The 27,019-nt window shown below is 48.2% G+C and overlaps 1 protein-coding gene across 2 annotated transcripts; it reads right to left on the bottom strand.

Moving 5' to 3' along the window:
* Smo (smoothened, frizzled class receptor) lies at positions 1 to 27,019 on the bottom strand. 2 transcript variants are annotated; one of them, XM_052720810.1, is made up of 12 exons: positions 26,262 to 27,019; positions 7,984 to 8,189; positions 7,120 to 7,329; positions 6,762 to 6,934; positions 6,229 to 6,448; positions 6,020 to 6,143; positions 4,570 to 4,662; positions 4,084 to 4,192; positions 2,829 to 3,014; positions 2,280 to 2,428; positions 1,688 to 1,822; positions 1 to 1,444 (listed from the first exon to the last, which is right to left on the bottom strand). In XM_052720810.1, the coding sequence occupies exons 1-12, from the start codon at positions 26,602 to 26,604 to the stop codon at positions 1,011 to 1,013; spliced, it is 2,382 nt and encodes a 793-aa protein (XP_052576770.1). In that variant the 5' UTR covers positions 26,605 to 27,019; the 3' UTR covers positions 1 to 1,010. The 2 variants fall into 2 exon arrangements, with proteins under 2 accessions (XP_052576770.1, XP_052576771.1); XM_052720811.1 differs by lacking the exon at positions 26,262 to 27,019 and adding an exon at positions 9,045 to 9,818.

Raw genomic sequence — 27,019 nt, 5'->3', positions numbered from 1 at the left:
TTATACAAAAACGTTTTATTTACTGTTTATATTTCTTCTTCTTCTTCTTCTTATACAGATCCCCTGACCTGGAGTCCAGCCAGCTTCTAAGGCATCCTGCTGTCTGGTTCTTGAATGTGGGGCACTATGAACATGACTAGACATTGTAAAAAAGTGGGGAGTCCCCCCTCCCAGCAGATACCGAAGTCAGAAGAAGCTTTCTTGCCTAGCTCAAGCTACAGAAGCTTCCCAACATAGCCCCTTAAGTCAAAGGGTCCATCTCCACTGGATGAGCATGCGGAAGAAATACATATCTCTCTTAGAGGCCTGGAGCGGAACCAGTCTTCACCTGGAGACTGAGCTCAGTAGTAAGGGTGTGTGTGTGTGTGTGTGTGTGTGTGTGTGTGTGTGTGTGTGTGTGTGTGAGTGAGTGTTTGCTGCAGTTTTAGGGTGCTAAGCAGGAAGAGGAGGTTGGTCTGGTGGAATGAGATGTAAATGTGGGGGAGGGTACAGGAAAATGGAGGATGTTTGGGGTCAGGCCACCTGTTGAGAGCAGTTATAGTCCTTATGAGAGTGGTCATCACAACTACCCAGAAGAGGAAGAAGAGAGTCCTGTCCCCACTTAGACCAAGGACAAATGACACACAAACACTTTGGGTCTGAGAGTGCCAGAAAAGGGCAGCCAGCCCTCATCTGCCAGACACGGGCTTGGTTCCCACTCTGGGTAATGTCACCCCTGCCTCTGCCATTCCTGCCTTAGTACAAGCTCTGCTGGAGACTGACACTGCCATCCAGACTGTAGTTGGTGGAGCAGAGACAAGGGGGGTCCTGCTCCTGACATGAGACCTATCAATGGCTATATTCAGCTTGTTCCCACAGTCCGGTGCTTTGAGCCAGACACACAGAAATCTTCTAGCAGGCACTTGGCCCACAGACTCTGTCAGACAAGACCCCAGAGGTGTGCTCTCAGGAAGAAGAGCCACAGAAAAGAGTGCATTCATCTTTCCTTTCCCAGGACCTGCCCTGCAGGCTCAGAAGTCCGAGTCTGCATCCAGGAGCTCGGCCTCCATTAGGTTAGTGCGGGAATGAATGGATCCCAGCCCCTGGAGGCGGCCCTGAGCCCAGACCCTCGGGGCTGAGGCACCAGGGAGAAATGGGTCTTGATGGGGACTAGGCTCTGGACAGAAGGGGTTGGAGACTAGAGTCCAGGCTCCCTGCCGGCAGGACTCCCCTGACCCCCAGGCGTTTGCAGCTACCAGGCACTTCTGCCGGGGCAGCTGAGGCAGCCGAGGAACCGCACTGGGGGCAGGGGCAGGGGCAGGGTGGTGAAGCTCAGGGGCTGGCCCCAGTGGGCACACCTCCTTCTTCCTCTTCCTCCGCTTCTTCTTCCGGCCCAAGCGCTTCTCTAGCTCTGGGGAGATCTCGGCCTCAACCAGCCACAGGTTGCCTTGTTCCTCCGGTGGCACTGTCAGGGGAAAAGAACATAGCTGAGGACTTTAAGTCTGTCCTTGCCGCCCTGCCCTCCCCAGAACCCCTGTTCTTGGGCTCTGGAACCCATCACTCTAGGCTCCCCAAGCCTTGGCACCCCTTCAGGTCCTCTGAGGCCTTTCCTTTCTTCCCCCAGTCTAGCAGCCCCATATACTCCAGTCCCAGGAGCTCCTAGCCCTGTGCCCCTTGCCCCTTCCTGCAGAAGCTAGAGCCCTCATACCTGGAGTTGCCACAGGGGTGACGGACACATCCTGAGGCAGTATGGCTCCTCTCCGAGCCACCATTTTGGTGACATGCTGGGCCCAGGCAGAGGAGACATCAGCTGAAGGTTCATTGAGGTCAAAAGCCAAACCCGCTTTGGGAACGAAAGGACAGAGGAACAGTGACTCTTCCTTATGTGACACCACTCATCTTTCTTAGGCAGTCCCTCCCACTGCAGCTGGCAGAGTCCACCCTGTCACCAGTGACCTGCCCATTCAAAATCGGAGGGGAGCCGCCTCTGGTCCCCAAGAGGTATAACTCGAGACCGTAAGTCCAGGACCAGCACCCTGACTTCCTCTGGCCCAGAAAAGCCCCTGGAGATGGCAGAGCAGAAGGGAGAGGGAGTAGGTTGCTCAGAGAAGCACGCCAGCAGAGAACAGGCCGGGAGAAGAACAGAAACGGGAAGAACCCGGCTCGGAGGACTGGAGCAGAGTGGAAGTGTGGAAGTGTCTCATTTCCCAGTTTGCCAAACTGTCCGTGTGTCCTGGGTGGGGACAGGTCAGGTACTGTGGAGGTTAAGTGTCTCAGCGGGAGACCAGACTGAGGCTCACCCACGGGTCCATCATGGGAGACAGTGTGCATGCTGAAGGAGAGCTCCTGGCCCGGGTTCTGCAGCAGTTCACGTCGCTTAGAGAAGGCCTTGGCAATCATCTTGCTCTTCTTGATCCTTTTGGGCTCATCGTCACTCTGCCCAGTCAACCTGAGAACAGACAGGGTGGGGCCGGAACATGGAAGAGCAGCTGCTTCCTTTCAAATCCATCGAAAGATCTGGAATTCTATGTTTAAGGACCTGAAGTCCTGAGGACTCTGAGAAGCTGAGGCCTTCATTGCAACACAGCATGCCTGGAACACAGAGCTCCTGTGGGCCCTCCTTGCAAAAACACTGGCCGTCAGATTCAGCTTAGGCCCAAACCTCCTAGGGACAGAAGCTGTCACTAGAGGGCAGTGTTGAGCTGCTAAGAAGTTAGCCTCGCAGCTCTGGAGTGTGCTTCGGCACACAGCTGCCCCAGCCTGTGTTTTGGATTAGACAAGACCTCAAGTGAGGACATGAGCCTGGGGGGAAGACAGGAAGGACAAGATTAGATGGCTGCTAACCCCACCTGCACCAGGTACGCCTCCAGATGAGCAGTGTTGCCTTGGTCCAGACCCAGGTGCTCATGGCAATGCCAGTACCAAACATGGCAAATAGATTGATCTTCTCCACCAGGAGGCTGGGCCGATTCTTGATCTCACAGTCTGGAATGGGCTTCTTGGTAGGCAACCCAATGGTCACATTGGCCTGGCACCTATGGTGAGGGATGGTCAACAGCTGAGGCTGTCTGAATCCAGTAAGAAGCATAAAGCAAGCATAATCCCATTCAGGAAAGAGCTGAGCCCCAGCATGACTCTCATGGTGCTCCCTGGTTGGATGTGTTGTCTGTGTGTATCAGTGCTGGGGATAGAACCTAGGCCACAAGCATGCTAGACTCTCCCACTGAACTATACCACTAGCCCCCATGGCATTCTTTGGAATCATCTAGGGAGCTTTTATTAACTATCTGAGCCTCACATCAAACCTCTGGGACAAGAATCCAGTGTCACTGTGGTTACAGCTTCCCAGACTGGAAGGTAGAAAGTGCCAGAATGAGCCAGAAGCAGTCAGGGCAAGCATCCCTATCCCCTATTTTATTAATGAGATTTATTTATTTATTACGTGTCTGTATGTATATGTTCTGTGTGTGTATACCACTTATATTCAGATGCCTGCAGAGTCCAGGAGAGGGTATTGTATCCCTGCAGCTAGAGGAACAGGTATTTGTGAGTTCCAGGTATAGGTACTGGGAACTGAACTCGGGTCCTGTGGAAGAGTAGCAAGCACTCCTAACAGCAGAGCCATAGCCCCAGGCCAGGAGTACCCCTTTCAAGGGGAGCTTTAGCCAGGGCCCCAGCAGCAGCAGGCATCCTTTCAGGAGTAGAGACGACTCACTTACTCTTGGTTCACCCTCACTGGGACTCAAAAAAAGCTCAAGCAAGACTGGCAAACTTGACCAGGTTGCTGAACTGTCACAGGACCTGGCCCTGTGCAGTGACTCAGAGAGAGCCACGGAAGGCAGAAGGCACACAGAATGAGAGAGCTCAGCTTCTGCAGCCTGATAGATCAGAATCAGGCAGAGAACATAGGGTGGCTTCTGAACAGTTGCAAACACACAGGACAGCCTGTCCAGGGGTTGCAGACAGACATGTGCAGTTGAACAGTAATGTGAAAGCTGTTTCTATCTGAGGCAGGACCCTGCAAGACAAGTGAATGGGATGCTGCCTTACAGCCGGAGCTCAATTCGGCCACTCCCACAGCTGAGCCCGCAGCCCCTCACTCACAACACATAGTCCCGGAAGCTGCGCTCCCACTCAGCCTGGTTGAAGAAGTCATAGAAGTGGCAGCTGAAGGTGATGAGCACAAAGCCAAAAGCCAGGAAGCCAAAGATGCCTGTGGAATTCAGGGGCGGGATCAGTTACCAGAACAGACACTGTAGCCACACCAGAGAGGAGGGCACCTGCCCCACTGAGCACTGAAGACAGCCTAGTCCAGGGTGACTGACTACGTGCTGGGCTCAGGTCAAGAACTGTATCCTCCAAAATAAATCCAGAAGGTCCTGGAGGCAACTATGGGAGGCCACAGGAAGGGGAAGTAGTCTTGGCACCGACCTGGATCCTTTCACTTCTTACAGGAACTTGCCACCTCCACTATCACCTCCACCTTGGCTCTGTCCCCTGAGCACTTAACTCTCCCCACTGTTTTCTGCATCCTGGAGGTCCCAGGAGGATTCAGCATTGAGCTGACCAAAGTCCCTGGGCCCTACTCACCCAGGCGCAGCATGGTCTCATTGATCTTGCTGGCGGCCTTCTCACTCAGAAGCCCAGGGTGGTTGCTCTTGATGGAGAACAGAGTCATGACCCCTGCACAGAAAGACAGCTCAGGCATTAGCCAGGGAGAGGCCACTCTCCTGGGAAGGGGAGGGAGGGAGGTCCCACGGCACTGGAGTCCTATGACTAATTACACCCAACCTGACTTAAAGCTTGGGGAACCAGAGAATGAGAGAACACCTATCGGCAAATATGCTATGGGCTAGGGTGACTGTGGCAGGGCCTAGAAAACAGCCAAGGACAGAGAGAGGAAACCATGAAAGCTATTCTGATGGAAACAATCAACAACAGTATTGCTCATACATTGTGCAACAGACATAGAAAATCTCAATTTTTCTAGGAGCCACATTAAAAAAGAAACTATAGCCGGGCGGTGGTGGCGCACGCCTTTAATCCCAGCACTCGGGAGGCAGGGGCAGGCGGATCTCTGTGAGTTCGAGGCCAGCCTGGTCTACAGCGCGAGATCCAGGAAAGGCGCAAAGCTACACAGAGAAACCCTGTCTCGAAAAACCAAAAAAAAAAAAAAAAAAAAAAAAGAAGCTATAATTTTACTGTATTTTATAAACCAAATATATCCAAAATAGAACCACTTCTACATTCCACATGACAAATTATTAGTGATATAATCTATATCTGGATTTTCCCCCTCTCTTTTTCATATTAAATCTCAAACACACAATGTTTTTTACACTCAAAAAGCATCTCAGTTTGGCCTCATTTCAACATCCGTGGCTACCAGTTACCGTATGGGATGGCACAGACGTGCGACATACAGCAGAGGCTTGGATGCTCTGCCAGAGAGGCAGGGAAGAAGGCTGAACAGAAGGCTGACAGTTCAGGGGGAGGAGACCAAAGCTGATAGAGCAAACCAAGGCAAATGAGCTAGAGACCAAGGCAAATCATGGGGTGGCAGACTGAGACGGGGAAATTAGGGACCAGTAAATCTGTACATGTTGTGAAAACTGTTTGTGTATGTTAAGGGGTTGAAATGACTTGGAAGCCAAGCTCCAAAAACATGAAAGTATATTTAAGCTAGTGTGAGCACACATAAGCAATGGCCCCAAGATGGTCGGTGTGGCCCAGCCAACTGTCCCAGGGTGTTCATAATACAAGTATACTCCAGCAAGGGATAAAAGGGTCTGGAATCCAGCCCAAGCTCCCCTCAAAAAAACCAAGAGCCTTGGTCATGGCTGTGAAAGAAGAGGTACATTTTTCTGTCCTCAGAGAAGGGCTGTCATGCCTTTGGGGTCATCTTCTTCTATATTGCACCATGGTCTTGGGTCTCGTGTCAAAAAATGGAAGGCAGCAGAGCTGGAAGTTCCGATTCCTACTTCCACAGAGCAGGTGCTCAGCACACTCTTACCTGGCTGGCCCTGGCCGAGGGACTCACCTCGGATGAGGAAGTAGCCGCCCACAATAAGCACCAGGCCAATTGGAGCCAGTACAAAGCCAGCACGGTACCGGTAGTTCTTGTAGCCCACAAAACAGATACCGCTCACAGAGTCCCCATCTACCTGTAGCAGGAAGGTGAGGGAGAGATAGTGAGTTACTGCTCTTCCTCCAAGCTCACCCCTTTCAGCCAGCCCCCCACCACTTTACCTGGGCCACAGCGAGGATTGCCACCGTGAGGACAAACGGCAGTGACCATGTGAGCAGGTGGAAGTAGGAGGTCTTGCCCGAGAGAGGCTGGTAGGTGGTGCCCAAGGCTTTGAAGGAGGTGTGCCAGGCGTAGGTGAGGACCACGAACCAGACCACTCCAGCCATCAAGGCATAGTACACGATGACAAAGATGATGACACAGGACAGGGTCTCGCTGGAGCTGTGAAGACGCGGGGTGCCTCTTGAGGCAAGCACTTGGGACTCTTCCGCTAGATTGCTCCACCCTGTCCCCAGGTCCTAATCGACTAAAACACGGAGGATCCCCCGGAGTTTAGGACACAGATGTGTCAGATGTGAAGAAGCTCAGTTCCGGTGCTGAGACACAAGCCAGGGTCTCAACACTGAACCCAATAAGGAAGTGCTAAATCCTACCCAGAATGGTCACCTTCAAGTCCAATCCCTTCCTTTTGTGGAAAATGTGCATTGCAGTCTTCCCCCTTCCACCCTCACCTCTGGGTCCCCAAGAGACTTACGTGGGCTCCCCAAATCTCATGGTGCCATCTGCTCGGCAAACAATCTCCCGACGGGCACCATCCATGAACTGGGCCAGCCAACCAATGCTGCCCACGAAGAAACATGCATTGACATAGAAGAGAATAACCGCAGGGTAGCGATTGGAGTTCCGCCAGTCAGCCACAAAGGTGGCCTAAAGGGAGAAGTGGCCGTGCAGTGAAATGAGGGTCTGTTCTGATGCAGAGGCCCTGATCTGAACCCAAGACCGTCCCCCTCCCATAATCTCCCATGGGTACCCTACCGAGCCACTCTGTTTTAGAGTCCCTGCACCTTGGGCTGTCAAGAGGCCCGTGCCCTGGCCCTTGGAACACGGCTCACCAGTGTGAAGAGTGTGCAGAGGCCGGTGACCGCCCCGAAGGCTGCAATGTAGCTGTGCATGTCCTGGTGTTCAGCCTCGGTGAAGAGCGGGTTCTGGCACTGGATCCCGCAGCCCTCCACGTCCTCATACCAGCTCTTGGGGTTGTCTGTCCGCACCAGGGGCGCTTCACATTGGCCTGAACTGTTGAACTTGATGTTCTGTACCTCATTCTGGCACAGGGAGGGAGAAAGGAAACGCCAAGGGGGGAGGTAAGTCAGGGCTGAGGTTCTTGTTGGGGAAATGCGGCAAGAGCAGGTATGCCACTGGAGGCCCGCTTGCTGCTCAGCGGTTCCACAGCCTTGGACAAATTATTTGACTACTCTGTATTTCATTTCCACATCTGAGAGAGTAGCCCCTACCTCATGATAGGACCTAAGGACTAGGTTAAAGTTCCCACAATGGTATTTGTATGTAGAAAACGATAATTAGTATCATTACTATCATTCTGTTATCACTTCAGATGTCTCTTTTCCAACCCACACTAGCTCACACCCGTCTTCCTGCTGTTGGTGCTTCATGTGTATTTGCTCTGACTCCTACATATAACAAAAACCCCTGAAAACAGGGCCTCCTGTCATTCATAACCCCTATAAACCACAACCAAAACAGTGACCACTCAAAAACTGTTTGCTCAATGTGTCACCTCAGGTCAACAGAGACGCCTCCATAGAGACCCAGATAGTGGGTTACAGCTCAGGTGTGGCCTCATGTGTCTACAGACGCAGGGTCTCCTAGGAGACACATCTCTGACTCCCCTGCATTCGGTTCAAAGCTGCTCTGTGTGCCCGGCTAGACCACCCTATCTTGCCCCACAGAGCACTTACTGGGCAGCCTTCGGGGAAGTGGTCCGGGGTGCAACGCAGGAAGTCGGGCCACCCTCGCTCCCGCTCCACAATGGCACAGGGGCCTCGGGTGGCCTGGCAGAGGGTGCGGCTGGGCAGCTCCACTCGGTCATTCTCACACTTGGGCATATAGACAGCACATAGCAGGGGCTGGATCACTGCCCAGCAGCGGGGGGCATTCCGGAGGCCTGGGAAGTGGTGACAGTGTGGGTACATTGTGGCAAAGACCCTCTCCTCATTGACCCACTGATACAGCTGTAGCCCCTGCTCCCTAAGCCTTTGCCATACCATTTCTCAAGAGGACGTCTGGAGAGGGCAGTCTTGGTACTACAGGGCTGCCCCATGCATTGCAGGACACTTAGCACCCCTAGACCCTGCTCCCTAAATGCCAGCAGAACCCTGAGGTCATTGTAACAACCAAAAATATGCACTCCCAACTCCAGAGACGTCAACTAAAACAGGGCTGGAAGAGAAGGGCCAGAATAGCTGGGCATAGTCTAGCTCTTTAAAACAATAATTGTTAGATTTATATATTTTATTTTAATGAGAGTATTTTGCATGTTTACACCATGTGTATGCATAGTGTCTGTGGGGGTCAGAAGGGCATTGGATCCCCTAGAAATGGAGCTACAGCTGGTTGTGAACTGCCATGTGGGTGCTGGGAGTCGAACAGGGTCCTCTGCAAGAGCAAGAAGTGCTCGTCACTGCTGAGCCATCTCTTCAGCCCCACATGGTCTAGTTCTTCAGCAGATGTCGGTTACATGCGTGCACTCACTTTGTGCAAGTCAAACTTGTGGCCCATTCACTAACGCAGACACTATAATTCCCTTACCATTCTTAAAATGGCTGCCACTTTTGAACACTCTGTTGAGGGGTGGTAGGGCCATTGACTGAGAACCTCAGGTGGGGAGGATCTCCTTAGGGTGTCTTCTAAACCTTTCTAAAGGCCTCTCTCTTCCAATGCAGAAGGGCTGTGGGACCCATTCACCAGGACCAAGAGATGTTTCCCCGTGCCCAGCCCCCAAAGTCCCTTTTCCTCTTACCAAGTTGAGGCAGAGAGAGAGGACATGAGGGTTTAAGAAGAGGCGCAGAGGAGCCAGGAACTCCAGAGCCAGAGGAGGAAACAGGTCAGATGGAGAGAAACAGAAGAGGCTCTGTCCAGTGCAGAGGGAGGAAAGACAGGCGCTTGTCAGCACTGACACACAGATGTTTCCCCAACCCCCAACCCAGCCAGGATGTTGACTTGCTCATCCCAGGTCTCAGATTGCTGAGCTCTCTGCCCCGCTGGCCCCTCTAAAGTCACCCCTACTTTGGGAACACCAACATTCCAGGCCAGAAGTTGTACTAGGGGACTCTTCTGAGAAATGAGAGCCACTGTGGATAGTGACCCGCTGTCGGGCTAGGGACGGGGGCAGGCAGCCACTCTCTCGGTGGGGGTTAGCAATGGACGACAGGAGTAAGGAGTATGGACATTGTGACTGGCCTGCTTAGGTCCAGATCTTGGCCCCACCATCCCCTGACTGTGTGGTCTTGAACAAAGTACTTCATCTCTAGCCTCAGTCTCCTTATCTGCAAAATGGAGATGACAGATTTACCTTGTGGCATACTGGGCACAGTGAGAAATGGCACAACATATGTGTGTGGCACAGCCCCTATCAAGTACTACGAGTACTGTTTGTAGTACCAGTCTGAGACCTACTCTCAGGCTTCATAGCTCCAAGAAAGTTCCTGCCAGTTATGATGCAATATCCTCAGACAACAGTCCCTCCACTGACACTAGTCACCATCACCTGGGAGTCTTTATCACCTAGAGGGAGGACCCAGTCTGGGAAACTCTGAGCCCATGGGTTTTAGTAGGAAACAGAGCAGTTGGGGGCGGGGGGGGGGGGGGGGGGGGGGGGGGGGGGAGGGAGACGACTGTGCAATGTATGTGTCCCCACCAACACATCATGACATCCCAAGAAGAAAATTCATTTAGAACCCTTGAACTACTCAGCAGTCAAGCTTAACAACACAGTATGCTGTAGCATGTTCAATATTTCCCCATGTGATCAAATGGCTGAGCTGTGGCTGTGGCTAATGGCTGCTGCCCAGCATCTGGAAAGGAAAATCAGACCGCATATTCTGACCTGGGAAAGGATCCAAATTCAAAAGTAGTGGCATGATGGCTATTTAATGCATGCCACTTCTGCACCATCCTTAAGACAGAAAAATTGTTTAAGTTGAACCACTGTAAAATGGGGCTGTCCGCTTAAAGGCAGATGGGGAGCCAATGAGCTGGCTCAGTAGGTAAAGGAGCTTGCCGCCAAGCCTGACGACCTGAGTTAGAATTCTGGGGCCACATGGTGAAAGGAAAGAACTAACTCCCTTAACTTGTCATATGACCGCCACATGTCCACCATGGCACGGACACACGTGCACACACACACACACACACACACACACACACACACACACACACGTAATAAAAATTGTTTTAAAAAAAAAAGGCTGGGCAGTGATGGCACACGCCTTTAATCTCAGCATTCAGAAGGCAGTCAGATCTCAGAGTTCGAGGCCAGCCTGGTCTACAGATCGAGTTCCAGGACAACTAGAGCTGTACAGAGAAATCCTGTCTTGAAAAAAACAAAACTAAAAAAAATAAAAGCAGATGAGACTATTCTCCATCTTGAATATGGTGACTAGTCACACAACTCTATGCTTTTTATAAAACAATTTTTTAAAACATATAACTCTATGCTTTTGTTTAAATTCACAAAACTGCAAAGGAGAAGCATGGGGCTAGGGATGTACCTCAGTTGGTAAAAGGCGCTTGCCTAGCACACGTGAAGGTGTAAATCTGATCCTCAGCACTACATAAACTGGGCCCAGTGGTGTATGCCTGGAATCCCAGCACTAGGAGGAGGCGGGATGATCAGGAGTTCAAGTTCACCCTGGACAATAATACATACAAAGTTCAAAGCTAGTCTGGGATATATGAGACCTTGTCTCAAGGGGGGAAGGGAGGAGGATTTATTGAATGCTTATTAAATAATATGTTTAAAATACAAAAGCCGGGAAGCTACCTGGAGCATTTTTTTTTCTTTTTTTTTTTTCTTTTTTTTGGTTTTTCGAGACAGGGTTTCTCTGTGTAGCTTTGCGCCTTTCCTGGAACTCACTTGGTAGTCCAGGCTGGCCTCGAACTCACAGAGATCCGCCTGGCTCTGCCTCCCGAGTGCTGGGATTAAAGGCATGCGCCACCACTGCCCGGCCAATTTTTTTGTTTTTTAAAGACTAAGCCTTACTATGTAGACTGGCCTGGAACTCACTAGTAGACCAGGCTGGCCTGGAATTCACAGAAATCCATCTTCCCCTGCCTCCCAAGTGCTGGGATTAAAGGGTTGTGTCAATAGGGGGAAAGTTCCCATACCACCACTCCAATTCTTACATAAAAGAAGTTTCCAGGGGCTGAAGATGGGTCAGTGGTTAAGAGTGCATATTGCTCTTGAAGAGAACCTGAGTTTAGTTTCCACAGCAAGCAGATCATAAACCCTGGACGCCAGTTCCAGGGGAATCTGCATCTCTGGCCACCCTGGGCACTTGCACTCAAACGTATACTCACACATTAAGAATTAGTAATAATAGGGCTGGAGAGATGGCTCAGAGGTTAAGAGTGCTATCTGCTCTTCCAGAGGTCCTGAGTTCAATTCCCAGCAACCACATGGTGGCTAACAACCATCTATAATGAGATCTGGTGCCCTCTTCTGACATGCAGGCATACCTGCAGGCAGAACACTGTACACATAATAAATAAATAAATCTTTTTTTTTTTTTTTTTTTTGGTTTTTTCGAGACAGGGTTTCTCTGTGTAGCTTTGCGCCTTTCCTGGATCTCGCGCTGTAGACCAGGCTGGCCTCGAACTCACAGAGATCCGCCTGCCTCTGCCTCCCGAGTGCTGGGATTAAAGGCGTGCGCCACCACCTCCCGGCTCAAATAAATCTTTAAAAAAAAAAAAAAAAAAAAAAAAAAGAGCACTGCTTGCTCTTCCAAAGGTCCTGAGTTCAATTTCCAGCAACCACATGGTGGCTCACAACCATCTGCAATGAGATCTGGCTCCCTCTTCTGGCCTGCAGGGATATGTGCAGATAGAACACTGTAGACATAATAAATAAATAAACCTTAAAAAAAGAATTAGAAATAATAAATCTTTTTTTTAACAGAAAATTCTAGGTGGGTCAAAAATAACTACAGTATTTTAAAAATTAAAGTAGTAGAAGAAAATATGAGAAACCAAGGAGTATTGTTTGGGGTATGTGTGTGTGTGTATGTTGTGTATGTGTGCATGCTTGTGGGGTGTGTGTGCGCGCGCACGTGCGCGGATGAGACCACTCCATCACTCTCAACCTTTTTTCTCTAAAACATCATTACATTTTTATTATGATACTAGGGGAGGGGCTGTGCATGGGCACACACGACTGGGAGGATTTCAGGACTCTGTTCTCTCCTCCCATCACATGGGTCCTGAGGATTGAACTCAAGTTCTCAGTCTTGGCAGCAGGTGCTTTTACTCACTGAGCCATCCCTCCAACCCTCCACTTCGTTTTTTGAGACAAGGTCTCTCCCTGAACCCAGAGCTCGTTGATTTGGTGGACCAGCTGGCTCCCCAGCCTAAGGGATCCGCTGTCTTTTTTTCCCGGTGCTGGGATTACAGCAGTGCCCCTCCACGTCTAGAGTTTTACACAGATGCTGGGAATCTGAATTCAGGTCCTCGTGCCTGCAGGGCAAGCACTTCGCCCACTTCGTTATTTCTCCAGCCATGGTGGTTTGAAGGAGCAAGGCCCCCACAGGCTCATACATTTGAATACTTGTTTCCTAGTTGGTAGAATTGTTTGGGGAGAATTGGGAGGCGTAGCCTTGTTGGAGGAAGTGTGTTACTGGGGACAGGCTTTGAGGTTTCAAAAGCCTAAAGCATTCCCAGGTAGCTTTTTCTTTCTGTACCTCATGCTTACAGATCAGGAAGTAAACTCTCAGCTACTGCTTCAACGCCATGCCTGCCTGCAGCCAGGCTCCCCACCCTGGGGGTCTCCACCCATCTCAAACTGTAAGCCAGCCCCAAATAAATTCTTTTCTTCTGTAAGTTGCCTCGGTCGTGGTGTCTTATCACAGCAACAGGACAGTGACCAAGACACTAGCCTTATTTTGTTTTGTTTTTAAGACAGGGCTTCTTGATATACTCTTGGCTGGCTTACAACAACCTGGCCTCAGACTTATGACAACCCATATGTAGGAGCCTCCCGAGGTTGGGATTTTAAAATCATCGTGTCTGGCTTTGTGAATTGTTTTTTAAACCTTGGAGTGAGAATGACCTTTTGAAGCAACACATACACACACACACACACACACACACACACACACACACACACACACACACACGCGCGCGCGCGCGCGTGCGGAAGCTATGAAATAAATGAATTAAAAAAAAAAACACTTCAGAAAAGACCTGATAAATTCAATAGGGTAAAAAACAAAGTCATGGGGTTAGAGAGATGGCCCAGCATGTAAGAACACTTGCAGCTCTTCCAGAGAACCCAAGTTAGGTTCCCAGAACCCACATCAGGAGACTAACAACAGCTCCAACTGCAGGTGATCCAACTCTCTCTTCTTGCCTCCAAGGACACCCATGCACATGTGATGGACACACACAAAAATAAAAATAAATCTTTTTTTTCCAACCATAAGAAAAGTAACATACTGAGAAAATACATTTCCAGTATATAATCAGTGATAAAAGGCTAATCTCCTTAAATGCACAAAGCTCTTCCAAATCAAAAAGAAACGTATAATCCTGTAGAATGATGGACAAAGGCAGAATTAATCACACAGAGAATGAATGTGTGACTTTTCAGAACATAAATCTTCGATCTCAGTCTTAAGATAAATGCAAAATACATGATGAGATACAACTTTTTATATCCTTTAGACTAATAAAGATTTAATCCCAGCACTCGGGAGGCAGAGCCAGGCGGATCTCTGTGAGTTCAAGGCCAGCCTGGACTACCAAGTGAGTTCCAGGAAAGGCGCAAAGCTACACAGAGAGACCCTGTCTCGAAAAACCAAAAAAAAAAAAAAAAAGATGAAAACATTTGAAAATATTGAACCATCAAGCATGTGGGGGGAAACAGGCACTTTTACATATTGTCAGAGGTAACAAATATTGTTAAACTTTGGGGAGACCACTTACTATCAGAATTTTATGGCAATTTTACTTCACAAATGGATGATATATATCATTATTCACGACAGTACTGACCGTAACATCAAGAGTAGGAAGAACAGCTGGAGTTCACATCCTTCATAGGAGATTAGCCATAAAACCCACACGCTGGGGCTGGGATGAAGCTCAGTGGTAGAGCAAATGCCTCATATGCATAAGGTCCTGGGTTCCAGTCCCAGCACCACACACACACACACACATACACACACACACACACACACACACACACACACACACACACACACACATCCCACAAACAATATAATACAACACAGGGCTGCAGAGATGGCTCAGCAATTAAAAGCACAGGCTACTTTTCCAGAAGAACAGAGTTTGAGTCCCAGCACCCATATAGCAGCTCACAACCATCTCGGGTGTACACATAGTGCACAGACATACACTCAGGCAAAATATCCTGTGGTGGTTTGAATGAGAATGACCCCCATAGGCTCATATATGTGAATGCTTGCTAGTCAGTTGGTGGAACTATTTAGGAAGGATTAGGAGGTATATCCCTGTTGGACATGGTATGTCACTGGGGGTGAGTTTTGAGGTTTCAAAAGCCCATGCCATTCCCAGTTAGCTCTCTCTCTGTGCCTTGTGGTTATTGTTTCAACATGTAAATGCTCAGCTACTGCTCTAGTACCATGCCTGCCTGCTTGTCTGTTGCCGTGCTCCCCCACCATGACGATCACAGACTCACCCCTGGAAACTGTAAGCAAGCTCCCAATTAAATTTAAATAAATTAAATTTTATAAGTTGCCTTGGTCATGATGTCTCTTCACAGCAATAGAAAAGTAACTAAGAAATATTCGTAACACAAACATTTTTAAAATGTATAACAGAATACAATTCAGAACTGAACTATGTATACTAAAGTATACTGAAATGCAGATGATGTCCAATATGGTCCAATAGTCATTGTTTTTGTTTTGTTTCAAAGCTAAGGACCGAACCCAGGGCCTTGCGCTTGCTAGGCAAGTGCTCTACCACTGAGCTAAATCCCCAACCCCCCAATATTCATTGTTAAATGGACACGATGTACTGGAACCTGTTGGGGGAACCTGAGTAAAGATAAAGGACATCCGGAAATATGTTAGGCATCCCTAAAAGGACACCAAGAGCCAACATTAGTGGCTGCCTCTGAGGGAAAATGGGTACCAGGAAGCACAAGCGAAGTTTAGTTTGTTCCTTTTCAATTCTAAAGGCGTGCACCACCGTGTACAAGCAATACGCGGTGGTGCACGCCTTTAACCCCAGCACTCGGGAGGCAGAGCCAGGCCAGTCCTGTGAGTTCAAGACCAGTGTGGTCTACATAGGAAGTTCTAGCCCAGCAAGCAAGGCTACACAGTGAGGCCCTGTTTGCTTTTGTTTTTATTTTATTTATTTTGAGCATTTTGAGACAGTCTCACACAGCCAAGGATGACTTGAACATTTGCTCTTAATGCCCCGAGCTCCCAAATACTGGGATTATAATTGTACAACACTCTGTCTGGCTTTTGTTTTTTTGTTTTTTTCCTTTTTGTTTTTAGCAACTAAGCTTAAAAATAAAATAATGAAATACATAAATAACTAGGATGCAGAAAAACTTCCTAGAGAAAGAAATGAATCCAGAAAGAGAAAAGTTTTTTCTATTAATTTTTTTCTGTTGTTGTTTTTTCAAGACAGGGTTTCTCTGTGTAGTTTTTTTTTTTTTTTTTTTTTTTTTTTTTTTTTTTTTTTTTTTTTTTGGTTTTTCAAGACAGGGTTTCTCTGTGTAGCTTTGCGCCTTTCCTGGAACTCGCTTTGGAGACCAGGCTGGCCTCGAACTCACAGAGATCCGCCTGGCTCTGCCTCCCGAGTGCTGGGATTAAAGGCGTGCGCCACCACCGCCCGGCTCTCTGTGTAGTTTTGTGCCTGTCCTGGATCTAGCTCTGTAGACCAGGCTGGCCTCGAACTCACAGAGATCCGCCTGGCTCTTCCTCCCAAGTGCTGAGATTTAAAGGCATGCGCCACCACCGCCCAGCTTTATCTATTAACTTTTTAACTTTCATTTTTTAGAAGTTTTATAACATTTATTTACGTGTGTGTGTGTGTGTGTGTGTGTGTGTGTGTGTGTGTGTGTGTGAGAGAGAGAGAGAGAGAGAGCTCAAGTGTGATCAGAGGAAAACTTGCAGGGGTCGGTTCTGTCCATGCACCCTGTGAGTTCTGGGGATGGAATTCATCAGGCTGTCAGCAAGCACCGTTACTCCCAGAGCCATCACACCAGCTTTATCACTTATTTACCCTATTTTACTCATTCATTTATTCATTTAGAGGTAGAAGTCTCACCACATCTCCCAGGCTGGCACTGACCTCAGGATCCTCCTACTTTATTCTCCAGCATAACTGGAATTACAAGCATTTACTACAACTGGTTTTCTTTTATTTTAATAAAATATGAGACAAAAAGAAAAATAAGAACACAAGTGCTATAATAATAATAATATTAGTATGTGTACATCTTTATATTAATGGAACTTCGACATTTATTTACTTCTACTTAGTTATTGAGAGAAAGTCTCAGAGGTATCCCTGGTTCACCTGTAACTCACTTTGTACACCAGACTGGCTTTGAACTCAGGGAAATCCATCTGCCTCTGCCTCCCAAGTGCTGGGATTAAATGGCTGGGTTACTATGCCCATATTGATAGAATTTTAAAATAACATTTTCTACAATTTGATCCGAACTTTTATTGCTTACTGTGTGCATTCCACAGTGCACGTGCAGAGATTAGAGGACAATTTAGGGGCGTCAGTTGTCTTTTCTCACCACGTGGGTCTGGGGACAGAACTCAGGTCATCAGGTACAGAGTGCACGAGTACGCACGCACATACACACACACACACACACACACACACACACACACACACACACTCACACACCACAATAAATTAATAAGCAAATATAAAAAACAATAAAAGTGGATTTGAAAGATAGGTGTGTATACATGTGAGTGTCTCCTCATCAACTGAATGTGGTGGCTCACACCAGTAATCCAGAACTCGAAAGGCTGAGATAGGAGGATCGCTGAGAGTTCAGTGCAAGCTTGGGCTACAATGAATTCCAGACTACATGATAGTGAGTTCAGACCAACCTAGATTACACAAAGCCTTGCCTCAAACACACCACACACACACACACACACACACACACACACACACACACACACACACACACACTCAGTAGCCCAAACTCTCCACTTGATGCTGAGATGTACTACTTTATATAAAGTAGCGTTCTTAGCATATGGTTCACCAAAGATCCTCGTGACGTTAGCAGAACTTGGGCTCCACCCCAGTGGAGTCAGCTGTCTCAGGTCCCCAAAATACCATCGGTTCATCACCACCTGGACGGTACAGTGGCTGCTAGACCTGCACCAGGGCTTGTTTACCGTGGTACTAAAGCACACATGCATTGGCTCACAAACTTGTTCCTTCACACCTAACTATTACATTCTTTTTACTTTTTGGTGCTGGCAGTCGAACCTGGGGCCTCACAAATGGGGCACTAGTCCACTGAGTTCCGCCTCTAGCCTTGTACTTCAATGTAAGGTACTCTCTTTATGCTCCTACATGCTTTACTAATTTTGTAAATCTATTTTATTATTTGTGTGGGTCTGGTTGCCTGCGTGTAGAGGTGTGGGCACACTATGCCACAGCATGCATGTGGAGGCCAAAGGACAGCTTGTAGGAATCGGTTCTCCACCATGTGGATCCCAGGGATTAAACTCTGGTCCCCAGGCTTGGCAGCAAGCACCTTCACCCATTCAGCCATCCTACAAGGCCTCAGTCGGTAATTTAAAACAAAAACAAAACCCACTTTTTTAAAGATTTATTCACTCCATTTTATGTGTATGAGTGTTTTGCCTGCATGTATGTACGTGTACCATGGGCATTCCTGGTTTCTTTGGCTATCAAAAGAGGGGGTCAGACCCCCTGGAACTGGAATTATGGACGTGAACAATCCCGTGGGTGCTGGGAACCAAACCTTGGTCCTCTGCCAGAGCAGCGAGTGTTCTTAAGCACTGAGCCATCGCTCTGGGCTCCAACAGTTTTGGAAAATCTTAACTGGTACACAAAACCCACAAATGTGCATATTAATCCGATATCACATAATCTTTGAGACATGCATATACTGGATAATGCTTAAATCTGGTTAAACATATTTATCTCCTGAAACCTTTGCCATTTCTTCATGGTGAAAACTTTCAAAATCCTTTCCGTTTTTGTTTGTTTGTTTGTTTTTAAATACACAGTAGATAACTGCTCTCTAGTGTCAGCAGACCTTGCTTCCTAACTAACTTAGCACCCATTGGTCCACCGGTCCTGTCCCTCTTGCACCTCTACAGTCCCCAGACTCGGGTAACCACCATTCCACTCTCAACTGCTAGTCAACCAGCTTTTATATTCCACCCAGGAGTGAGATCACACAGTACTTGTCTTTCTGTGACTCTAATTCCACCCATGTTTTCACACGTCAGAGTCTCATTCTCCACAGGGCTGAAGAGCATTTCATTCTGTATCTGCATCATGGTTTGTTTTATTTTTGAAATAGGGTGTCGCTCTGTAGCCCTGGCTGGTCTTGAACTCACAGAGCTCCACCTGCCTCTGCCTCTAGAGTGCGGGGACTAAAGGCATGCGCCGCCACCCGGGGCATGTTTCCTTTTCCATTCATCAGCTGATGGATGCTTTGGTTTTCTTTTCTTAGCTGTGTGAATAATGCTACAGTGAGCAGGGGCATGAAGCTGTCTCCTCAGCCCACTGATGTCACTCCATCTAGGCACGTATCCAGGAGAGGGATATCTGGTCACGGAATAGTTCTATATGTAATCTTTTAGAGAAAACTCCATAGTGAGTTCCGCATACCGTTGTGGTAATTTACCTGCACACACTGTGTAAAGGTTTCTTCCCCGCACACCCCCCACATTCTCACTAGCACCTTGTTGTCTTTTTAAGTTTTTTTTATATTGTCTATATTTTTTATATCAGCCATTCTTACTGGGATGAAGTGACATTTCTGTGTGGTTTTGAGTGGCATTTCCCTGGTAATCAGTGATCTGAGTGTTCTGTCTTGTGCTTATTGGCATGTCTTCTGTTTCTTTTAAGGATTGTCTCTTTAGAGCTATTGCCTCCTTTTTAAAGCAGTTTGTTTGTTTTCATTTGGTTTTTCTATAAAATGAAATGAGTTTTGAAGTTCTTAGTATGTTCTAGATAGATGACCCTTCATTGTTTTAAATCCCATGTGTTTTACTTTATAGATGAAGATGGTTGTTGAATTTGGATTTCTCTCGCATGATGAGAGTAGGTGGGTTTACCAGTGGCCAGAAAAGGTGAAGACCATGCTGCAAAAAGACATGGTAGCTAAGACAATGGGACAGGAAGAGATCAAAGATCCCAGAAACACACACACGTATTTGATTTATGGCAGCAGTAAACAGCAGAAATTGATTATAACAGATGATGTTGATCAAGGCCATATATGTAAAACTAGAACTCTAAAAAACAAAAAACAAAACAAAAACAAAAACCCCTCAGGTGAATTATATGCCTAGATGTGACAGGGAAATCTGTGAAGTATTCTCATAAAAAAGTAAATTCATAATCTGGGGAGAGAAAAGGATTTTCTTTTTTCTAAACAAGGCACAAAACAACACAAATTATAAAAGTTTGATAAATGACTACATTAACGTTCAAATATTCACACAAAAAGAATATGAAAGTAAGCCATGAAGATATTTCTAACACTCACACCCAACAAAGGGTTCATATCCAATATATATGAAGAATTCCCACAATCTAATACAAATGACAGGTAGCCCTCTGGAGAAAACAGATCAGTAATTTCCACAAGATATTTCATATGAGAAATCACAAATGGCCAACAAACATCTGCAAAGATGTTTACCCTTACAAGCAATCAAGGAAATGCAAATTAATATAATAAGGACTAACGAAGTAGCTTTGAGGTAAAGTGATTGCTTCATATGTATGGGGTCCTGGGTTCGAATACCAGCATGGCTAAAAACTCAAAATTAAAAATTCATTAACCAGGCCTTTAATCCCAACTCTCAGGACGCAGAGGCAGGAAGGACTCTGTGAGTTCAAGGACAGCCTGGTCTACAGAGTGAGGTCCAAGACAGCCAGGGCTACATAAAGAAACCCTGTTTCAAAAACCAAAAACCAAAACAAAACAAAAGAATAAAATGGACAAATTGCAGTATGTTCATATGAGGAAACTATTGAGTAACGAAAAAGAGCTGAAATAACATGGATGAATCTTATGTAATAAAGAAGCAAGACATCTGGGCATGGCAGCTAACACCTGTAATCTCGGCACTGGGAGGCTGAGGCAGGAGGATTACTACGAGTTTGAGGCCAGCCAGAGCTACAGAATAAGACTATCTATCCAACAAATAAATAGTACACCAGCTAGCAAGGCTTGGGAATTGGGGGCACTTACAGCACATACGAGGCCCCAGGTTTGCTCTCCACCACTGAAGGGAACGAAACCAAATCACGAAGGATATAGCTCAGTTGTAGGGTGCCTTCACAGAGCTGCCAGGCCCTGGGCTCAGTCCTCAGACATTACGTTATAATAATTTTTTATCCAGTATTTTTGTATTTTATGTACTTTCCTGTACACCTTGAATATTTTGCAATTAAAAGAATAAAAATGTGAAGTAAAAATGAAAACTTTGGCCTGTGGGTTTGTTTTCTGTGTTTTCATACTTCACACACACACACACACACACACACCTATTTATTTACTTATTTTGAAACAGAGACTTGCTATGATGTGCTAAACTTTCTTCAAACTTACAACTATACTTCTGCCTTAGCCTCCCCAGTGCTGGGACTCAGACATGTGTCACAATGTACACACACACACACACACACACACACACACACACACCACACACACACACACACACACACACACACACACACACACACACACACACACACACACTTTTTAATTGCCTGGTTGATCAGCCTGGTTTTGGAAACAGCCAGAAGGAAATTCTTCCTAAGCTATCCTTGCCAATTAACCACCATCACCAACAACATCCCAACTTGAGGTCTGAAAGACCAGTGAGAAATTCCTCCCGGTTTTTTCGGTCTTTTTCCTGCTGGCTGGACCCTGGCTAGGCAACAGAGCCACATACCCATGTGTGCACAGACATAGCACAGCTGTGGTAGAGCAGGCTACGTGCTGACTCTCAGGGGCCTATCCCCTCACCACCTGCAGGCTTCTCTTTCTTGCTTTCTTGCCCCACTTACTAAACCAGATTTGGCCCCAGGTGGACCAGGGCCTGGACGTTATGTTTGTCTGGGCAGTTTGGAATGCAGGATAGGACACATTTCCAGCTGTAACGGGGGCAGACACTAAGTGAGTAAAGAAGCCCAATCCCTGAGTGACGAAAAACATAGGCAAGACCTGAGTTCTGTACACACCCAGAAGCCAGAATGACCTAGTTAAAAACTCCACCATGCGCAGATTTAGTGATCTGGGTGAAGGAAGCGTAGAGTGGCCTGTCCTCTATGGCGACTCCTCCTTCCAGATCTGTTGAGAATCTCCCTGTGGATATCCACTGAGCAGTCTATCACACAAAGCCAAAGCCAAACCTGCACGTCCTTCTTCAACCTCCCTCTACCAGCAGGAGAAAGGAATGGCACCACCAGCCCCAGCATCTCACGCTTCCTCCTGCTCAGTCAGTCTGGCACCCGCTCATCAGCAAGTCTACCTCCCACACTCTGTAATCTACCCAGCCTTCCATCCTATTACCCCCGTCCTGACCACCATCATCTCCCACCGAGATTATTGCATCCACCGAGATTATTTCATCCATGTCCTGAACAAGTAACCAGGATCCAGGTTCTCCTTCTCTCTGGTGGCTCTTTCTGTAGCAGCCCTTGTCGCTCAGGTACATATGTGTGCACCTGAGTGTGTGTATGTACACCGCATATGCAGATGCACTGAGGCCAGAAGAGAATATTGGATGCCCTGGAACTGGAGTTACAGGCTGCAGTGAGCTGCCACATGTGGGTGGTGGGAACCAAACCCAGGTTCCCCCTAAGATCAGAAAGTGCTCTTAACCACTGAGCAACCACTCCAGTCCTTCCCTCTCCCTCTTTATGTGTTTGTTTGTTTGGTGGTGGTAAGTTGGTTGTTTGGTTGTTGTTTGGAGAAGGGATCTTGAGCTTTAGCTGGCCTGGCACTCACTCACAATGATCCTCCTGTCTCAGCCTCCCAAAAGCTGGAATTATTACTATGCGTCACCAGACCCAGCCCAAAGTAATCTTTCAAAAATGCAAATAGGATTACATTTTTCCCTTGCTTAAAAACCTTCTCTAGCCGGGCGGTGGTGGCGCACGCCTTTAATCCCAGCACTCGGGAGGCAGAGGCAGGTGGATCTCTGTGAGTTTGAGGCCAGCCTGGACTGCCAAGTGAGTTCCAGGAAAGGTGCAAAGCTTCACAGAAAAACCCTGTCTTGAAAAACCAAAAAAAAAAACCTTCTCTATCAGAGGCCCCTTGTCATCTTTTGATAGATAACATCTCAATTTCCTAAGGTGTAAGAAGCCTTGGCTTTCTAGTCCCCTGAGTCTTACGTCTTACAGTTCGGATTTTAATATGCCTTGGTCCAGTTCCATGCCTCTACCCTATTTCTTTCTAAGTCCCATGCTCTCTTCCGCTAAAGCTCTGGACATGCTACCGCCTCTTTCCATTCCTTGTCTCAACCCTCCCTTGGCATTCCTGCCTACTTCTCAGGTCACTGATTAGATGTCAGATACTCTGGGTATCTTCTCTTGCTTCCCGAAGCTCTTTGTGTACTTTCAGCCCTACAATGTCACCATACTTTTCACGGGTACTGCTCACACCTGTTTAAGCGTCCTACAATGTCACCATACTTTTCACAGGTATTGCTAACACCCGTTTACTCTTTCTTTTTCCTCTTGAAATCAGAGAGCTCACTTCTATAATCTCCATCTTGATATACCTCAGTCCCTGCCCCAGGATGTGATGTGCTCAATGCAGAATTGAATGAATATGCGGATGGCTGTATACTCAGCACTCAGAGGCTCTGAAAAACACAATCGAATCTCTATCCTCAGAAGTTTATGATGAACGCAAGCTAGAATATCACCCACAAAACCACTTGCCAAAGTTAGACAATGTCTAACACTAAATCAGGACCTCTAATTCCAGACAGGACAAACACTCGCTCCTGCTGAAACATACCTGTGATTCTCACATATGACTTGCTTTCACCTTGTCTATCTACACAGCCTGTGCCAGCACCCATTTCTGGTCCACACACAGAGAAGAGATCTAAGCTGTAAATGAACAATGGGCAAGAGCAGGAAAGAGCTCAGTGTGACCCACAGAGCTTGCACCCCTGTACAGTTCTGATTAGGCAGCTGGTGGGACTGGAACCTCAACAACCAGCAGAGGGTTTTAACTCATGCACACTCCGGCCAGCTGGGCAGCTGCTCCCGGGCATACGGGCTGGAAAAAGGTGCAGCCACTTCCTCCTTGTCTGCTGACAACTTCAGAGGGCAGCTTTCACATGTCACTTGGGAGAATTCAATCACAGGCCCCACAAATAAGTTAATATTATACATAGAGAGACAAACTATTACACACACACACACACACACACACACACACACACACACACACACACACACACAGTATATCCTTTCAGCAACACAAACCTTGATGATTATCCAGTGCTGAGCGATCTGCAGTTTTTGGTTGTCAGCCTAGCCTTTAACAGCTGAGCCATCTCTCCAACCCCAGATCTGCATTTTTATATGGCTGCCTCCTAAACTCAAGTCTTATTTCAGGTGGTGCTCAGAGATATCTGTTGAATCTTTCTTTTCTTTCTTTCTTTTTTTTGGGAGGGAGGGGGTGTTTTGTTTTGTTGAGACAGGGTCTCACTATGTAGCTCTAGCCATCCTGGAACTCACAGAGATCCGACTGCCTGTGCCTTCCAAGTGCTGGGATTAAAAGCAGGAGCCATCAGGCCCTGCTGAATCTTTAAAAAAAAAAAAAAAAAGCATATATATATAGTTTATTAGTGTATGTGTGTGAAAGAGAGAGAGACAGAGAGAGACAGAGAGAGAGACAGAGTGCACACAGGAACACGGGTACCATGGTACACATAAGGCAGTCAGTCAGCTTTCAAAACTCAGTTCTCTCCTTCTAACTTGGGTTCCGGGGATCAAACTCAGACCGCGCACGGCAAGCTCTGCCACCTGAGCCATCCTGTTGGTTCGTATCTTTCTTTCACGCTCCTTTTTCATTCTGCCAGCCTTTCGCACACATATTGCACGCATATAACTTCAAAATCTACAATTACATTCCCTCTGTATATCCATTCTTATATCTTCTATACTACATTTATGTAAACATATTATCATAAGTGTGTATGTGTGAAATCACACAGACCTTACATTATAGTAATTTATGGATTTTTTTCAAAGCTACTGTTGATTACAGATAGCTTCTGCCTTAGATTCTGCCTTTAGAGTCTAAGGTTCTCAACCTTCCTAAAGCTGCGACCCTTTATTACAGTTCCTCATGTTGTGGTGCTCCCCCCCCCCACCCATAAAATCATTCCATTGCTACTTCATAACTATAATGTTGTTCCTGTTATGACACATAATGTAAGTATCTGTGTTTTCCGATGCTCTTAGGTGACTCCTGTAAAAGGGTCGTTCGAGACCCACAGATTGAGAAATGCTGTTTTAGAACATCATCTCCATGTAGGATACAGTTCTACCTCCTGGGTATCAGCCATCCTCCCAGTTCCTCCTCCAGCATCTGCATCAAGCCAATAACCTCATGGCTTCAGGCAGCATTCAGCCTTAGTTTAGAACTCTAGTGGTCAAGTTGACAATGACAGTCTACCTACTTATAACACTACCCCCGACTAGGATCCTCACCAGCCTCAGGGGAAGAGCTAAGGCTGGGGGCACCGCAGGCCAATCTGTCAGGCTCCGGATTTTCTTTTCTTTTTTCCATCAAGAACAGCGTTTACATCACACTGGGGCGGGGGTGGGGAGTGGGAAGGTGACAAGGCTGTTCCCCTCCCCAACACCCTACAGGCTCTCAGTCCAAACGGATGACAGGTAGGTAGATAAACCATTCTAAAGAACCTCGGAACGACTGGTTTGTGTGCGGGCTGCAGTTTTCGAGCTCTGCCACAATCCTACCCCAAGTAAAGGACTGTGGGACTTCCAGCTACCCTGGACGGTGTCCACGGGCTCTCAACACCCCGGACTCAGTGTTCTTCCCTAGCACTCACTGGCCTGAGGCTCCACATTTCCAAAGAGCCGAAAACAATTGCTAAAACTGTCTCCTGCCTTCTTAACCCGAGTGGATCAGAGTTTCCATTTTTCAGATAAGGAAACTGGAACGTGTAGAAGCAAGACAAAAATCACAGGTTTCCTAGACTGATCTAAATCAATATTATCAGATGGCTCATTTGGCTTTTAGTTATTACTAGGGGGCATCTTTTCCTTCACAAATTTCACAAGTATTTCCTTACCCTCTCGCCCCCAAATTCTTAAATGCCTTCCACCTTCATGCTTCCCTTTCTTCTCTCCAACTCGGATTTCCCGAAGGTCTGAACACTGCCCAGAATTCCCGTGAACTTTGCTTCAAGAACACATCTCCTCTCCTTTGCTGTGGCTGAGAGCTCCCTACTCACCAGCCCCGCGTCCCGTCCCCCCACCCCACCCCATCCTGGCTCAGCCTCTTTGTAACCGACCCACTTCTCCAGTCCTGCGCCCCTACCCCTTCCCCATCACAGAGGGTCCCCTTCCCGCATACAACCTGCCCCCCAAAGTTCCAGACTCGTTCCTCCAGCTCTCCCGGGTGCAAGGCGCGCCCGCTCAACAGTTCAGGCCTGAGCCTTTTCTTTCCATCACCGTCCGTCCCATCACCTCTGCGTCGCAGTCCCGGCTCCCGCGCGCTTACCGGACCAGAGCACGAGCTTGCCGTGCGCTTCCTCCTGGGAGTCCGAGTCCCCGGCCAGCAGAGTAGAGGTGGCTCCGTAGGGCAGCGCCGAGCCCAGGCACACGTTGTAGCGCAGAGGCTCGCAGTGGGCGGCCCGGCCACAGTGGCTCAGCAACGGCGGCGGAGGGCTGGTCGCCGGCGCGTTCCTCCTCCCGCTCCCGCCGGCGCTGCGAGGCCCAGGCCCGGTCGCGTTCCCGCTCAAGGCCGCCCCCCGGCCTGGGCCCCCCAGCAGTACCACCAGCAGCAGATGCAGCAGCCTCGGGGACGCCAACTCGGGCCCACGCGCGGGGCGGGCAGCGGCCATGGCCAAACCCGTCAACTCAGCAGAAGCCGAGGCGCCCCCGCGCTCCCCGGAGTCCCTTGGCTAAACACACGACCCCGGGGGCCGCGGAGGCTACTTAGGCGACCGGTGCGCCCCGTGAGTCTGGGGCCGGCTCTCGCCAGGCGCAGCGCGCGTCCGGGCCCCTCGGCTCCCAACTTTGCAAACTTTGGAACCCGGGCCCCATGTTGGGCAGCGCAGGCCCGGGCCAGGATGCACGGACTCCGGACTCCCTCGCCTGGCGGTCGGAGTTGTCTTCAGCCCTGGGAGCCCCCTGGGGCTCCGACCTCCAGCCCCATTCCCTCTCCCACCATTAAAACCAACTCCCAGCCCCTCGATGGAGGCCAGGCGCCGGCCGAGGGGTGCGGGAGTCGATCCCCGGCTCCGCCCCCACGCCAGC

This window comes from Peromyscus californicus, unplaced genomic scaffold (assembly GCF_007827085.1).
Source record: "Peromyscus californicus insignis strain IS unplaced genomic scaffold, ASM782708v3 Scaffold_6__1_contigs__length_162567912, whole genome shotgun sequence".
In the NCBI taxonomy this organism is placed as follows: domain Eukaryota; kingdom Metazoa; phylum Chordata; class Mammalia; order Rodentia; family Cricetidae; genus Peromyscus; species Peromyscus californicus.
This window is presented reverse-complemented; position numbering and strand designations above follow the sequence as displayed.